The sequence below is a fragment of the Toxorhynchites rutilus genome, chromosome 1 (assembly GCF_029784135.1).
Source record: "Toxorhynchites rutilus septentrionalis strain SRP chromosome 1, ASM2978413v1, whole genome shotgun sequence".
NCBI classification, from domain to species: Eukaryota; Metazoa; Arthropoda; class Insecta; order Diptera; family Culicidae; genus Toxorhynchites; species Toxorhynchites rutilus.
In genome coordinates, this window is record NC_073744.1 from 31,242,398 (window position 1) to 31,257,956 (window position 15,559).

At 38.2% G+C, this 15,559-nt stretch overlaps 1 protein-coding gene and 1 pseudogene across 5 annotated transcripts; one reads left to right on the forward strand and one right to left on the reverse strand.

Annotated features, from left to right (window-relative positions):
- Positions 1–5,587: 5,587 nt before the first annotated feature.
- On the forward strand, positions 5,588–9,961 carry LOC129763080 (zinc finger protein 782-like). 5 transcript variants are annotated; one of them, XM_055761838.1, is made up of 7 exons: positions 5,588–5,658; positions 5,712–5,788; positions 7,992–8,302; positions 8,373–8,456; positions 8,509–8,733; positions 8,789–8,872; positions 8,929–9,961. In XM_055761838.1, exons 2-7 carry the CDS (start codon positions 5,766–5,768, stop codon positions 9,111–9,113), a joined length of 912 nt encoding a protein of 303 aa, XP_055617813.1. In that variant the 5' UTR covers positions 5,588–5,658; positions 5,712–5,765; the 3' UTR covers positions 9,114–9,961. The 5 variants fall into 5 exon arrangements, with proteins under 5 accessions (XP_055617813.1, XP_055617812.1, XP_055617816.1 ...); XM_055761837.1 differs by having other exon boundaries at positions 5,655–5,788; XM_055761841.1 differs by having other exon boundaries at positions 5,655–5,788; positions 7,992–8,224.
- Positions 9,962–12,595: 2,634 nt separating this feature from the next.
- Positions 12,596–12,753, reverse strand: LOC129763668 (U4 spliceosomal RNA; annotated as a pseudogene).
- Positions 12,754–15,559: the final 2,806 nt, after the last annotated feature.

Genomic DNA, 15,559 nt, shown 5'->3' on the forward strand with positions numbered 1-15,559 from the left:
TCGATTAGATTTTGGTTGATATTACTTGATGGGAAGTGTGCGAAAACAATCATTTTCTTCACAATGTTTCGCAAAATTATTGATTTTGTGGCGAGGGGTAAGGGAGGAGATAAAAGAAATGAGCGTCATCGTGGCAGCCATTTGTGAATTCCTTCCACCTTCAGCTTAAACTGGAAAGTTTGTTCGCCTCTCTGTCAGTGTTTGGATATCGATCAAAACCAAATGATACACAATGTCTCATGTAAGTAACCTCTCACGAATATATAACCAAACATGAGTGTATCATTCAGATACTTGTATGAATGACAGTACTCAATTGTGTTACACTAAATGATTATACGAAGCGAGGGAACAAAACCTGTTGATTGCATATCCGAGCAGTACCTAACATCGCATACCATTTTCAAAGCCTACATACAAGTTTGAACCGCATATTGTGCGATTCACATAGAACGTTACGGAAAAGAACGTCCACGTTCCATTCAACATCTCCATCAATTCACACATGCAGGTACCGTCGCGTCAAATGTCAAACGAATGATTTCGACACCTACAACAGTTTTAAATTGCAATACCCTCTTCCGAATCAACATACCTAGAATCAGTTCTAAATTTTGAAAAAAATCAATGAAAATCATTAAATTATATTATTTAAATGCCTAAAACCTGTAGTCCCGACCAGGTATGGGCAAAATTGCATCGAAATTCGTTCAACAACACTCATTCATAGATAAAACTCACCTTTCTATTATTTGTTCATGCCTCACCTTATTTGAGACAGAAAACATCCACCTATCATCTTCGCAAAGTCGATTCTCGATTTAAACAGAAAATAGAAGAAAATTATTAAACCGCAAAAAAAAACCTTTTTTTTTTGTTTACTTTTGAGCGTATGAAATTTCATACGATGTGCAACTACGATATATTTATTTCCCAATAGGATATATCAGCTTCCCGATAATCCGGAGGAACTGTACAATTATCTGATTGATTGGGACGAAGACGCTTTCGAAAATCTAGTGTCAACAAATGATATTGACTTTGTCATCGTGCCCCCAAGCGGTGGAGACGGCGATGTGGATGCTGGAGATAGTGGGCCTGATTCTCGAATACACTTCACGGTGGAAACGAAATAAACGGCACGCCATTGAACTACGTTTTACGAGTTAGTGAAGTGTCGAAGATAATAATGAGTTTTCAGGCAGAATGTGCACTTTTCAAATAAAAAATCATTAATGAAAATTAACTTCTTCGTATCAAACTGGTATTCAATGTGAGTGGAAAACTTTGTTTTCTTCATGTGATATAATATTCTCATACAAAAAATTCATCTGAAAATAATTTGATATTATAATAATAAGTTTAGTGGGAAACTAATCTCGTATCCAGATGTCGACACCGTACCGTTGTCATCACGGGTACGTTTCATTCCGTTTCCACCGTAAAGTGTATTCGAGAATCAGGCCCAGTGACTCGAAGGACGGCACTTCCGGTTTTGGCAAGCAAGTGAATGTCGAGAGCAACATTGAACGAGACCAATCACAAGAATGCTCCTCGGGCAGCAGCAAGAAGCGGAGAGCCAGACACAGGACATTCACCTGATCTTAGTGATCTCTGCTCGAAACATAAATGGTCTGCCGTTCAAATGTTCCATTACCTATTTGACGCAGATTTCGTCGGACTAATCACCACAGAGACAAATAAGTACGCACTGCTAAAAGGAGATACAAGATTCCGTGTGACCGTACCGGAAATGTACAAATTTCTAGGAATTGAACCGGGGGACACTTATGCGTAGAACGGCAGTACACTAAGGTGCTAATAAACCATGAAAATGGTTTTTAACGTTGAATTTTATGAAATAAAACCGTTTTGTTCGATATTCAAATGATTTCCATTTTTGATACTGTATCGGCTCAGCGTATGAAACTTCATACGTCAGACATCACAACTTCCAAAGAACTCCAAACCAAAACATTGCGTTTAATTACTAAAATCAAAACAAAAGCAAAGAAACAAAGCCCAGAGAAACACCCAACGATCCGTCCGTCTCCGCCAATTATTCTTTTCTACAAATCCTGCCGGTCGTTTTCGTTGAACGTATGCTTACGGGTCGTTACGTTGCCGGTGTATGTGAATGTTTTCATAAGAAATTCATGGGAGAATAATTGACGTAACGCGACGTGACGTGACGTGAACGTAACGTGAATGTTGTATGTGAATCGCACTTATATCGTCTCGTTCTACTATAGCGAAAACCGCTGCACAGACAAGTGCAAAGCAATAAATAATACCAGAAAAATTTCGTCATCATTCGGTCACCATTTGCGAAGTGCAGCGAATGGGAAAAGAGCTGAAACAAGAAAGTTTTTGTTTCTCACTGTAGTGGTGTTGCTAGTAAGACTGTGCGGTCTATATGAATACATATATTTACATGTGTCAGTCAAACAGGGCTGACGCATAATTACACAATTTTCTCCCAAGGAGGACGCATTAGAATATGGCACCAAACTTGTATCAGTATTGTTGGTTCCTCCTTCAGTCCCCGCTGGTACTGTATTCGGCATATTCGTATCAGATGGATCATGATGTACTTGAGCGTCATGTTGTGGTATTTTTTTTTATCTGTATTATAGTGATTTTCAACTCATTTGGCTGGCTCGTCATTTTTACTTCCAATTTTGGAAGAATGTCGGGAGTGAGAATTGAACTCGTGACCTTTAGCGTGAGAGGCATGGATGTTACCACTACGCCAGATCGCCTCCTAAAGGTAAATTGACAGATCCTGGATATGCAACCAGAGTTGTTCAACTGCTACCGCATCACTGGTAATTTCTGTGTGGACAGACACATGGATAGTTAGTAAAAAGTTATATAAAACAAGTATCGGATATCTTACTTGAGACCTCGACGAATTTGTCGTAAAACATAACTGGAATGAGTTATTTGAGTAGCTACTCAGATCGGTGTTGATTAGATTTTCGTTGAGTGAGTCACGCAGTTTGATAACCTCTTCGTAGTACGGTGGCGTCGTTCGATACAGCTTGTACAGATCCAGGTTCAAGTTACACATCGCTTTCTGTTCGATCTCGTTGCAAAATATTGTGACAATCTGCGACACCGACATATCGATGTTGTAAATGTATGTAAATGTTTTCATAAGAATTGCATGGGAGAATAATTGACGCAACGTGACGTGACGGAACGGGAACGTGACGTGGATGTTATATGTGAATCGCACTTTAGAAAGAATATAAGCGACGACACACGAAGGCCGCATGAGACTTTTATTCGATGACTTAATCAAACCTACTCTGGAATTTTCATTGAAGATGCTGGCTTCGGCATCTTCAATGAAAATTCCAGTGCCTCTTTCAAACTCAAAGATCCTTGTTCCGTGTATGTCGCTGAACTGGGTGCGATATATTACGCATCAGGGATCATTGAAACATAGCCCATCGACCACTATTTTATTTTTTCAGACAGTCTCAGCTCAATAGAGGCAATCCGCTCAATGAAAATTGATAAACGCTCATCTTATTTCCTAACAAGAATAAGACAACTATTGAGTGTTTAGGTCGAAAAATTATTCAAGATTACCTTAGCATGGGTTCCCTCTCATTTCTCGATTCCGGGGAATGAGAAAGCGGACTCGCTAGCTAAGGTGGGCGCTTTAGAAGGCACACTTTTTGAAAGGCAAATTGCTTATAATGAATTTTTCCACATTCCTCGTCAGTATACGCTCGTAAGTTGGCAGCGCATGTGGAGTGGTGATGAGTTCGGTCGTTGGTTACACACGATTATCCCTAAGGTCTCGACGAGTGCATGGTTCAAGGGATTGAATGTAGGTCGTGATTTCATTCGCGGCTTATGTCCAATCACTACAACCTAAACGCGCATCTCTATCGCATTGGGCTCGCAGCAAACAATCTTTGTGATTGTGGCTACCACGACATCGAGCATGTTGTCTGGTCGTGTATCCGGTTCCATGCTGCTCGCTCTCAGCTCTCTAGAGCACTGAGAGTACAAGGCAGACAATCGGATATCCCCGTCCGGGATATCTTAGGTAGCCGGGATCCTGATCTTCTGCTTCATCTATACCTGTTCCTCAGAAACGCCGATGTCAACGTTTAACACGTTGACTGCCAAGGCAATTTTCAGAAATCTGGCCAAAAATGGCAATTTGATTTTATCACATTATTCTATTAAAAACTCAAATTCTAGTACATAGGTATCATAAAAAAAAAATTGTTGTTGCTTTTTTCATAAAAATGGTAAGTAAACATAGTACGAGATAACTCATAGTTGGCTTCCTTAAAAAGATCGCAATCTACGAGTTATCTCGTAGTTGGCAGTCAACGTGTTAATGAAGTTTCCTTCGTTGTGTCCCCGTTTCATATCCCTCCTATCCGATCGATAAACTTTTACTTAGTCGCAGCAATACATACACACACTCTTTACAGATGCACGGGCCGAAGGTTGTGCAGTCCACTGATCATTCAACAAGAGCCAAAGGTTGTACCGCTCATGACAACTCTACACGAGCTGATGTTTGCGCCGGCTAGTGACCATTCTATCCTGGATTCCTCGAGTCGAGAAAGACGCACCACGCTAGATATGGGGTACAGAAAAGGGGGGCGTTGCTGATTAATGGTCAGCTGCATCCCAATAGGAAGTATCCCGTGTCGGGCACACGTACAGAGCATCGAAGACTGCAACATACCAATTATGAGAACACTTGTAATACTAACCTCGAGCCAACCGCGAGTAATCGGTTACATATTACTAACATAGTTGTAAGCAAACATTGTCGAAATATTGAACTCCCGGCCCCGTTAGGCTGACGCCATATGAGCCTTAATAAAATATATATTTTGGATAAAAAAAAAATACTCTGAGAGGACTGAGTGGAGAAATCAAAACATAAATTATGAAGTTTTTCAACTATGTAGTGTTTAACATAAACTGTGATAAGTTTAGGAGAATTTGAATTCCATTTACGAGTTGAATTTCAAAATTAATATTGTAAATAGCTTTGATTGAACAACGAAATATACCAAATTTGTTTATTTAAAAAAATCCCTTCAATAAATAATATTCGAGAAAATCTCCTGGCATCCCTGAGTTTATATTTGCTGAAGGTGTCAATCTGCGTTGACGGCATTGAGCTTCATTTACTCGTTTAGGGGAGCGTCAAAAATAATTGATTTTCAGGCGTAATGAATACGTTAAAAAAATGAATGAAAATTAACTTTACCATACCAAATTATTTAAAATAAAAAAAATCTATTTAAATGAAAAATACTTTTTTGTAGGCCGTGGAAAAAAACATGTACGAAAATTGTTTTTGAAGACAACTTTATATTATAATGAAAAGTTTCAGTAACAATGTTGGAGTTGAATAGACGAATGGTTAAATTAAAGTCATAAATAAGTGTTTCAAATAATTAAATAACATGATGTAAAAATTTTCATTCAAATTTTATCATTTGAAAACGTGTCGTGTCTTCTATTCTGACAAGGAATTACAATAACGAGTTTGGGACCCAAATTATGGCCCCTAATTGAAATCGCCACCAGACGTCGACACAATTCCTCTGTCATCGCGGATTGAGCGCATCACAAGGGATCCAAATTGTATACAAACGATACAAACTGGTTTGTTTTGCATGCTCCAGAAATATAGGCAGTTCTAACATTTCTTATTGTAGCTGGACAATTTTGAGCTTTGATTTCATTCCAACATATAAAATTGGAGAAGTGAAATGGCGTTTGCTAGCAACAAACTGTGAGTATATTGAGAAAATGTACGGAAAACCGCAAGTGAAATGTACCCCTACGACCAATATGGTGTTGTCATTATTTGTATTCAATATGGAATGTATATAGGAGAAGAACAACAATGTTTAAATAACTCACGGTTTCATGATGTTAAGAGCAAAATTGCTGATAAAAATCTTGAAATTGTTTGTTTATAATAGATGACAATTGTATTGAGACTTATTTTCTACATTTAAGGAATAAAAAGGTCCAGAGAACAGTCGCATTCCTAGTCCTCGGGAATAGCAGTATTTTCAATGAAATGTTGCTTAACTGTACGTTTTTGTCTCAAATCACATACACCGACACTGTGAGTCTCGAAGATATCGTCAAGTTATCGCAAAAATAATGAAACTTTGTTTGTTTCTATCAAGATGAGAGAGTGTAAGAGCCCCCGCAGACTGCAGATTGACTTGTCGACCGATAGTTCGGTCGGCTTCTTAATCAGTACGGAGAGGTATGCATGTGCGCACATTACACCGATTCAGTTGGGTTGGTTTTTGCACCAGTAGGCCGATCCAACCAAACTGTCGGCTGAAAAAAGGTCTGTAGTGTGCGGGGGCTCTAAATGACACAAAAATATTACTTTGGGCCTGATCACGAACGTCACTTCACAGTGAAAACGAAATTAATTGTATGCAATTTGTGTGCATTTTATTCCGTTTTCACCGTGAAGTGACATTCGTAATCAGGCCCTTTTATTCATCTTCTTATGGCGGGTTTACATTAGGGAGATCTATAGATATAGATGGATTTATTCACCCAAAAATAGATGTAAACGGGTGAGAATATATATGATACTAAATTCAGGCATATGTAAATGCTGCTGAATTTCTCACTGGTGAGAAATCACTAAAGTTGGATGCTGTTCTACTTCAGGTGAATATATTCACCGAAAATATGAATATACTCATTAGATGAGTTCGCGCTAGTGTAAACGGTTAATGCGATTTCTATAAATCTCATCATATTTCTTAACACGAATATATCACTAGTCTAAGCCCACCCTTAGACATGATTCTACAAATATCCTCTGCACAATGTCACATAATACTCATAATCAGCGGGAACTCCAAAAAAATATCTGTTTTAATTGATAACAAACTTACTGTAAATGGTATTTTCGCATGGATGTGGAAGGCGACTGAAATATTGACGTAACGATTGGAGAAGTAGCTATTCGCGTTGACGGCGGAATGGTGTCGACGTCTGGGTACGACATTGGTTTGTTTGAGGCCAACTATTCCCTATAAGAAAGCAGTTGTAAATTGCTAAAATTTGTATGAATTTTTTTTCTTGGTGTTATTTACCTACTAGAAGTACGTTATTCTGACTCTAATTTAAAATATGTTCTATGTATTTTCAGATACTCTCACCAAAACTTATTATTATAATATAAAATTATCTTTAGACACCATTTCTGCATGTTTTTTTTTTCACTACTGGGAAGCAAAAGTGATTTTCATTTACATAGAGTACTAATTTGATTTGGGAAAAATAATTTTCATTCATAATTTTAATTTTAAAAGTGTTCATTTCTTCTGCAAACCCATATTCATCCCTAGTCTGTATTTTGATCGATTCCAAATATTTCGAACGCCTTGATAAAATTTCATTCTGTATTCCGTTCGAGTTCCTTTTCCATTTCGTTCGACATGTTTCTCTTCGTACATTAAATGGGCAGAACGTTCGAAATAGGGAATGTGAAATTATTGCTCGAACGAAATAACGGTTTCGAACGAAATGGAAATCCGTCGGAATATAGAATAGGGCTGATTGTCATGCCTACTCTCCCATTCCGTAATACGAAGCTCAATGCCGTCAACGCGGATGGCAGCGCATGCTATCACGCACACTACGGTCGCAAACTGTACAATCTGCTCCACCTAATAAAGCGCGATTCACATACAACATCCACGTCACGTTCACGTTCCGTCACGTCACGCGTCAATTATTCTTCCATGCAATTCCTTTTGAAGCATTCACATACACCAGCAACGGCGAGTCGAAGTTGCCGGTGTATGTGAATATTTGCATAAGAACTGCTTGGAAAGATAATTGACACATCGTGACGGGACGGAACGTGAACGTGACGTGGATGTTGTATGTGAATCGCACTTAATCCTGCTCATGGGGTTACTACTAATTAATACTCCCAAATTTTTCACCAGCGTCAATCCAACTGACGACATCAAGATGGATCCAGAGTTAATGATTGATGACAGGCTGTCAGATAATGATAACATTGTTGAGACAGAAACAATAGCAAGCTCTTGGCCAATTGAACAGAAAGTCGAACTACAAATCAAGGGAGAAAACGGAGAAGTGTTCTTCATCAACCTAATAAACGAAGACGACAATATGTCATTGATTCCAGTTGCTGAAACAAATACACAAAGAACAGGTGAATTAGATGCTTCACAGAGAGGAGTTCACTCACCTTCAGTACATCATAAATATAAGAAGAGCTTCGGGGAAGGAAGTTTGTTGAAAGATCACATACGTTTACACGGATGAGTATGTACTTATCTGGTTCTATGAATCTTTTTCAGGCGGGAAACCATTTAAATGTGGAAAGTGTGAAAAAACATTCACCACAAAATACGGACTCAAAGAGCACGATCGAACTCATACGGGTTGGTTTAGAAAAATTCATTCAATAAACCATTCAGCAGGTATTTTTTTCAGGTGAACGTCCCTTTTCGTGTCCACATTGTTCGAAGGCATTCAGGCATTCTTCAACGCTTAAAAAACATATGCGTAAAACTCATTCGGGTTTGTTGGACACAAATAAACGGAAAGATGATAATTTAGATGATTCGCAGGGGGAAGACACACTGTTCAAATGCGAAAAGTGTGAAAAAACATTCACCTCAAAATACGGACTTGAAGCGCACATTCGAACTCATACGGGTTGGTTTAAAATACACTGTTCAATAAATCATTCAACACGATCGTTGCTTTGCAGGCGAACGGCCCTATTCGTGCCCATATTGTAAGAACGCATTTAGGGTTTCTTCAACGCTCATAAAGCACATTCGAACTCATACGGGTTGGTAGAATATATTTTAATATAATAAAGCATTCAGCAGACCCATCCTTTTGCAGGAGAGCGTCCATATCCCTGTCCACATTGTCCCAAAACGTTTAAGAACTCTGATGCGATGCGCGTACACATTCGGATCCACACCAAGGAGAAGCCGTATGTTTGCGAGTACTGTAAGCAACCTTTTACCCAGTCCTACAGCCGTACAATCCACATTCGCAATAAGCACAGGAAGATCAAGTTGTAGCGCAATATGCCGTACCATTCGAGGGGCAAACACGGTCAGTTCGATAAGGATACAAGTGACTCAGGGCATGAATCACAAGTGACCATGAAGGAAGAGATACCTGGTTGCAGAAGAAGATGTATGAGGCGAATCAAATGCAAAGTGTAGAGTCTTTTAAAGCTAAAAAGAAGAAGAAGAAGAAGAAGTAAATGTATGCTGTATCATACGTATACGATGTATACGATGTTTATACGTATTTTTTAATACGAAGAGTGGAACCGTCAAGTTTTACTTAAAAATAACAAGTATATATTTGCCATATATTTAGTAGACGTGGGTGCTCCCGTGGTCAAGTGGTTATCATCACACATTATTATGCCGGTAGTTCGGGCTCGATTCTCTTTCTGGTCGGAGGATTCTTAGTCAAATAAATTTCTTCCGACCCGCACTGTGGCCATGCGTATTCTAGAGCTTGCCACTCAGAATACATTCAAGGCGTGTTATTTGGCATAAGAAATCCCAACTAATTCATCAGATGTCAATTTGTTCTGCCAATTTCAAGTCGTTCAATAGATGGTTCTGTTTTGAATGATTGATCACACCGTATTGAGTTCAAGACCGTTGAGGTATGTACCTCTGACAATTTCTTCTTTATGATGAAGATGAAGATGAAGGTGATATTAGAGAAGAGAGAATTTGATGGATCGTGGCATAAGATTATTTGACTATTCATTCAGACATTCTTCCCTTGTCCTGTAGGAAAATAATTCGACAAAGAGTGTTTCGTCTGAGTTTAGGATTATGACAACAAAGGTTGAATAAGAAATATTATATCAGAGTTTAATAAATTATTAGTCCAAAAATTTAAATTTCAGTCATCATTGAGGTAAAAATTAATTATGTTGTTAAAATTAAACTTCGTTCCGCCCAAAATTTATTTTTCGGTATCACATCCAATCACAGAATTGATCATTCATTGATCTTCTAATCTACCCTTTAAAATAATTTTTTATTATAAAATTTCTGTACTTCTATCAAAACTCGACATTACAATATCAAATTATTTTCACACACAATTCTCGTGCAAGATTTTTCATCCACTTGCAAATAACATGTTTCTCCGTTACATGGAATGAATTTTTGATACAGAAAATATGATAGAATGAAGACATCCCTAGATCGGACAATTCCTTTCTCGAGTTTCGCTCTCATCAACACATTCGGCGATCCATTTTTATTTATATAGATAGAAGACGATATAGGAGTGGATTTTATCACATTAAAATCCATTTCCACTTTCGAACGAAGATCAATTTCGTTACCGCAAACATCAAATGGACTAACAACGCTTATCAATTTGTATTTGTAGATTACATGCGAATTGTATTTCCCATTTTTCTTCAGTTTTCCGAAAATTTTCAATTGTCATGTTTGGTTGAAATATGTGCATTTTTATGGAACCCCCTCTCCTTTCCAAAGCAGGAAGAGGTGTCATTCCATCATAGTGATTAGATTCACGAGTTATGCAGAAGTTTATGTTTCATTTGTACGGCAGCCCCCATGCCCTTAGAGAGAGGGTAGGTGTGTCGAACCACCATAGAAACGTTTCGTGCCCCCTAAAACCTCCACACCTCGACCTCGAGTTATGCAGAAATTTGTATTTCATTCGCATGGGACCCCCCCCCCCCCCTTTAGAGAAGGGGAGGAATGTCGAACTACCACAGAAACCTTTATCGATCCGTAAAACCTCTATATGATAAATTTGATTCCATTTGTTTGATTAGTTCTCGAGTTATTCAGCACCCTCCCCCCTCTTTAGAGAGGGGAAAGGAGTGCCAAACCACCATAAAAACATTTATTGCTCCCTAAAACCTCCATTGCCAAATTTGGTTCCATTTGCTTGATTAGTTCTCGACTTATGCAGAAATTTGTGTTTCATTTCTGTGAGTTCACGGTGGGTAGACAATAAACCTTCCATTAATGGTGTAACTTCTTTTTTGCATCAGAAATCAAGTTTTCGTTTCACTTTATATGGACATAAGGCTAGGCGCAAATTGAGACGCGTATGGCGCGATGTAGCGCCTGTCTTTGTGGCTAATGGAAACAGATGGAACGGCGCATATTGGTCAGATGACGCGAGATGGAGGAGCGCTCGTGAGACACGACTCGCTCGACGCTGTGGCTGAGCCACAGTTTCTCGTGCTGCTCATGCTGGTTGTGTTGGTTGTGTTGGTGAACAATCATAAAGCGCCGTGAGTCTGATACTGTATGGTTGTACCGGTCGGAAGGTTGTGTTAGTAAATAAATATATCGCACAACTCTGTGTGAATCAGACATTGTATGCGAGTGGCACGTCATTTACACTAAACTGCGACTCAATATGCGCTCCACCACGCTACGTTTGTGGCACGAATGAGTCGTGTTGATAGTCTCGTGTTCGCTTACGAGCGCTATACGCTTCACAATTTGCGCCTAGCCTAAAAGTAAGATTGCGTACGCGGGTAAAGAGATTCGTGTCAGGGGGAAGTAGAAGTGTGGATTGAAGTTAGTTGAATGAAGAGGCAGATTAGTATTCATTAGTCACGTCGATTAGAAAAAGTATTGACTAGAATAGTTCATCAGTCATCCTCACTCTCAACGCTCGTCAATTTATTTTCCAGTCAATTCACTTCTGTTGACGGCGAATGCCGGAGTAGTCCTAGTCGAAGCGAAGCTACAGAGAGGAGAGTCGATCTTCATTTTTCATCTTCAAAGATTTCGGGCCCTGATTAATAGTACCATTTACCGATGCAGCAGGCCGTAATGTGAGCGGTAAGAGACGGGGATTACCGTTACATGATGATTGTTGGACGTTGGACGTAGTAGCTAGAGTAACACAGATGGTCAGATGGACATTCTGTGTCTTATGTTTAATGGGAAATTGACTGTGCATTTTAGTTGCACTTAATTATTCCGATGCGTTGTTTGGATTGCCGTCAGCGTTTCAGTACGTTTTGCTCTGGCGGAAGCAGCGGAATTATTGTTTAGTGTGGAGGGAAAACATAATTTTCTCTTTAACTGGACTGGAAAATTGAAATAAACTTCAAAACCTCAAGGTAAGTTCAATGAAATGCGCTATATAAAAATGCCAATTAGAATAAACAATGAATAAGCTATCAAACTTTGTTCAAAAGTAAGTTATGAATTTTAGTTTCCTTCGATACGATTGTGAAGACATTTGAAGACATTTTTTCGTACCATGTGACGACATTTGAAAAAATTACCTGGCATCCATGACCTCACATTCAAAGTCGCCGAGATGGAGGATAGAAGTTGGAAAGATTTACGGGTTCTGGTTGTGTCAAACTTTGATTGTATTAGTAATCGGGAAGATAGAAAGTTCACATATCAGGCATACCAGTCAGTTACTCAAATAGTACAGAATTAAATGTGACAACAAATAACGTTGAAAAGAATATACAGAAACTAATTACATATTTGCAAAAAAATATTTTTTGCACAACATTCATCATTTGAGAAAAACAGAACATGTCACGAACTAGAATGTTTCATTTTTTTTGCTATATTACTTCTAATATCAGAAGTAGTATTCTTTTTCAACTAGCAATAATCGCACCTCGGATGTACCTCATTGGTTACGATATCGCCACTGCGCAAAACTAAATTGGTATTCTAATGTCTATTATTTTTGGATGTTGGAGAAGCTTCATGGAAGTTTATCTCTTGTCAGCAATTGCAATTACTTTTTTCACAGTTGAACACTTCATTCGTCTTAAACTTGAACGCAACCGTAAAACTTTTCGTCTCAATTTGGGTCATACGGAATCAATAAAAAAATTTTTCAAGTGCATTTTACAAGAAAAAAAACTTGCAACCTATTTTCCTATACACTGTCAAATGTTTGTCCGCTTGAGGAACAAACGATTTTGTGACTCGGACTTGGTTCATTTACGTTTTTGGTCGAAATATGGAGATTCTTTGTCGGTTTCAATAGTTATTCTTTTAAGTTTAGAACACCTTTATAATAATGAAATTTCCGTTTCTGCTAAAATGTCAGTTGTGAACTTATAGTATTGAACGCTAACATTAATTTAAGAGAAAAAATTGGTTCGATCATTTTATCCGATTAATTATACTTTTGGTAACAATACTTTTCCTATGTATTGGACTATTATAAGTAAAATAACATACATAAACAAAATCTGTGACGTCACAGATTTTAGAATCTTCCCACCTTACATTTCGGTATTGGGCACCTTACGCAATCAAAATTATTGACAATAATTGTCTTCAATATCATAACAGCCAGGCTTTCCGATTCGATCTAACCTCAATCAATATTTTCCAACCTTACACGCAAGACGGATCTATGGTACTAGGTGAGGCCGTTTCGTCACTAAGATATATTAAAGTATATGTATATTAAAACAGTATGGAAGAAAGCAGAAGGGGAATTTTTTGCTTGAAGCGCGAAAGAGACAGACTGATCACGAGCGAGCTTGGGCACAAACACAGTAGATTTCCAAGATGGCTGCAGAGTGGTTTTTACACATTGACCCACCTTAGGATCTACTTCTAGGTGCCTTGCTAACACGTTCAATCAATATCGTCATTAACCCGGGGCAACGAAAGTATCCGCGATGTCTTGTGGCGACATACGGGTTTGGGATCCAAACCCATCATCAGATTTGAAGGTACAAAGGCAATTTTAAATTGATAAAATTTGAATGAAAATTTCAATTTGGCATTACTTAATTTTGTGAAGCACGTAGTTCTGACTTCAACTTAACCTATTTCCTCTGAATTTTCCGATATTCCTACTAAAGCTTATTATTATAATATGAATTCAATTTCAGACACAATTTTGATATAGAACATTCTCACCGCTTGCAGAAATAATAGTGATTTGCATTCACATAGTCGTGATTCTACTGTACCTTAAATTAACACGTGATGTTTTTTCCGACTACGATTTTCCCTTCTCATTCTCCAAATTTCATAGTGGAATGTGAAGAAACACACAACATAGACTAAAGTGGCTGCCCCGCATGCTAGCGCAAAAAATAACCGAGTTTAACATTAGAAAAAAAAAACTCTTAAAACTTCTCCTCGTTTCATCCACTCTCTCACCATCCCATTATAAGTTTACTTTGAGGTTTTGATTTGTATTGGGAAAAGTACCGTATTTTGCTATTAATAGTATCAGTTTTCCCAACCAAAAGCTTTCATTTATGACGTCTTAGCTTTGACGAACAGCAGGGATCGCAAAGCAATTCATAGCAAGTGTTTTTTTCTGTTGCAAATATTACGTGTTTTGCTACTTTTTTTTAAAAAAAAGTCAATAATACGTAAGATAGAGAAGTTAGTGAACCATTAACGTTAATGATTTTCGGAATTAGTACCCTGAATATGTTGTTTCTGTGCAGCTTTTTGAAACTGGTCTTTATACTGCGGCTTGATTGCGACATAATATATATAAAATATTTTCATTTTCGAACAACTCTATGGCTCGATGAGTAGCACCCAGATGCGTGAGCGTTCCGTCATCGATGTCTCGAGTCCAACTCGAATTATCATTTTATCGATTCCCGAGGAATGTGACCATTCGAAAGAAATGGTTTCGATTCTTCGAACAAGACCTAAACAGCAATACTAAAAACATGTACATTTTTTTGTGAATATCGATGGCTTGGAAGTACAAAATCGTCGAAAACTGCTACCTGATAGCTTAATTCAAGCACTGCGGCAGGAGGTATCAAAGAGCTACAGAGAGCTTCAGGAAGCTAAAATCCGAATTGCCGAACCACAATTCCCCTATGTTTTGATTAGGGTTTGAGTCTAAATAGATTATCTTCACGCTGAAATGAATAAATATATACATTAAGCTAAAATATATAAAGTCATTTAGACAAATTTATTATGCCGCTCCATGATACTTGCAAAGCTAATACGTCACAGCCTCCCTGTTACTGATGCACTAGTCAGTCCAGACCAAGGCGTCTCTATATGTACCAGGTGAAACAATTATATGAAATGCACTTTCAGCCATATTGGAATTGCTGTCGGTTTTGTTTACAAACAGCTTCAGAACGCTACCGGCAGTTCTCTACAAACTGCTACGACGCTTATTCGAACGATGGCTACTATGTTCGGCTTTCGCGAATTTATGTGAAAAAGAAGAAATGATTTTGTAGAATTTCATTCTCAATTCCACTACTCTCGCATGTAAAAATGCAAAAATGACGTATCCTAGCAATAACAAAACGAACAACCCCCGCTCCACAAACCGTAATACCCTTCTTTTTAAAGTGATGATGTTGCTTCACCAGTTATACATTGATATAGCGCCTTGGTCCAGACTACCTTGCCATATATGTACCCTGATGAAATTCGGATTTCTGCGTCGTCGGCTGTGTCCAGCTGTCATTATGCCATCAAATGTCATCATATTGACAATAAAATTGACC

Excerpts from the sequence above, each read along its gene's own strand:
- LOC129763080 (XM_055761838.1), top strand. The coding sequence starts at position 5,766 with ATGGCGTTTGCTAGCAACAAACT. Across the intron at positions 5,789-7,991 it reads GCGTTTGCTAGCAACAAACT|CGTCAATCCAACTGACGACA; the intron begins GTGAGTATATTG and ends ATTTTTCACCAG. Across the intron at positions 8,873-8,928 it reads GCACATTCGAACTCATACGG|GAGAGCGTCCATATCCCTGT; the intron begins GTTGGTAGAATA and ends ATCCTTTTGCAG.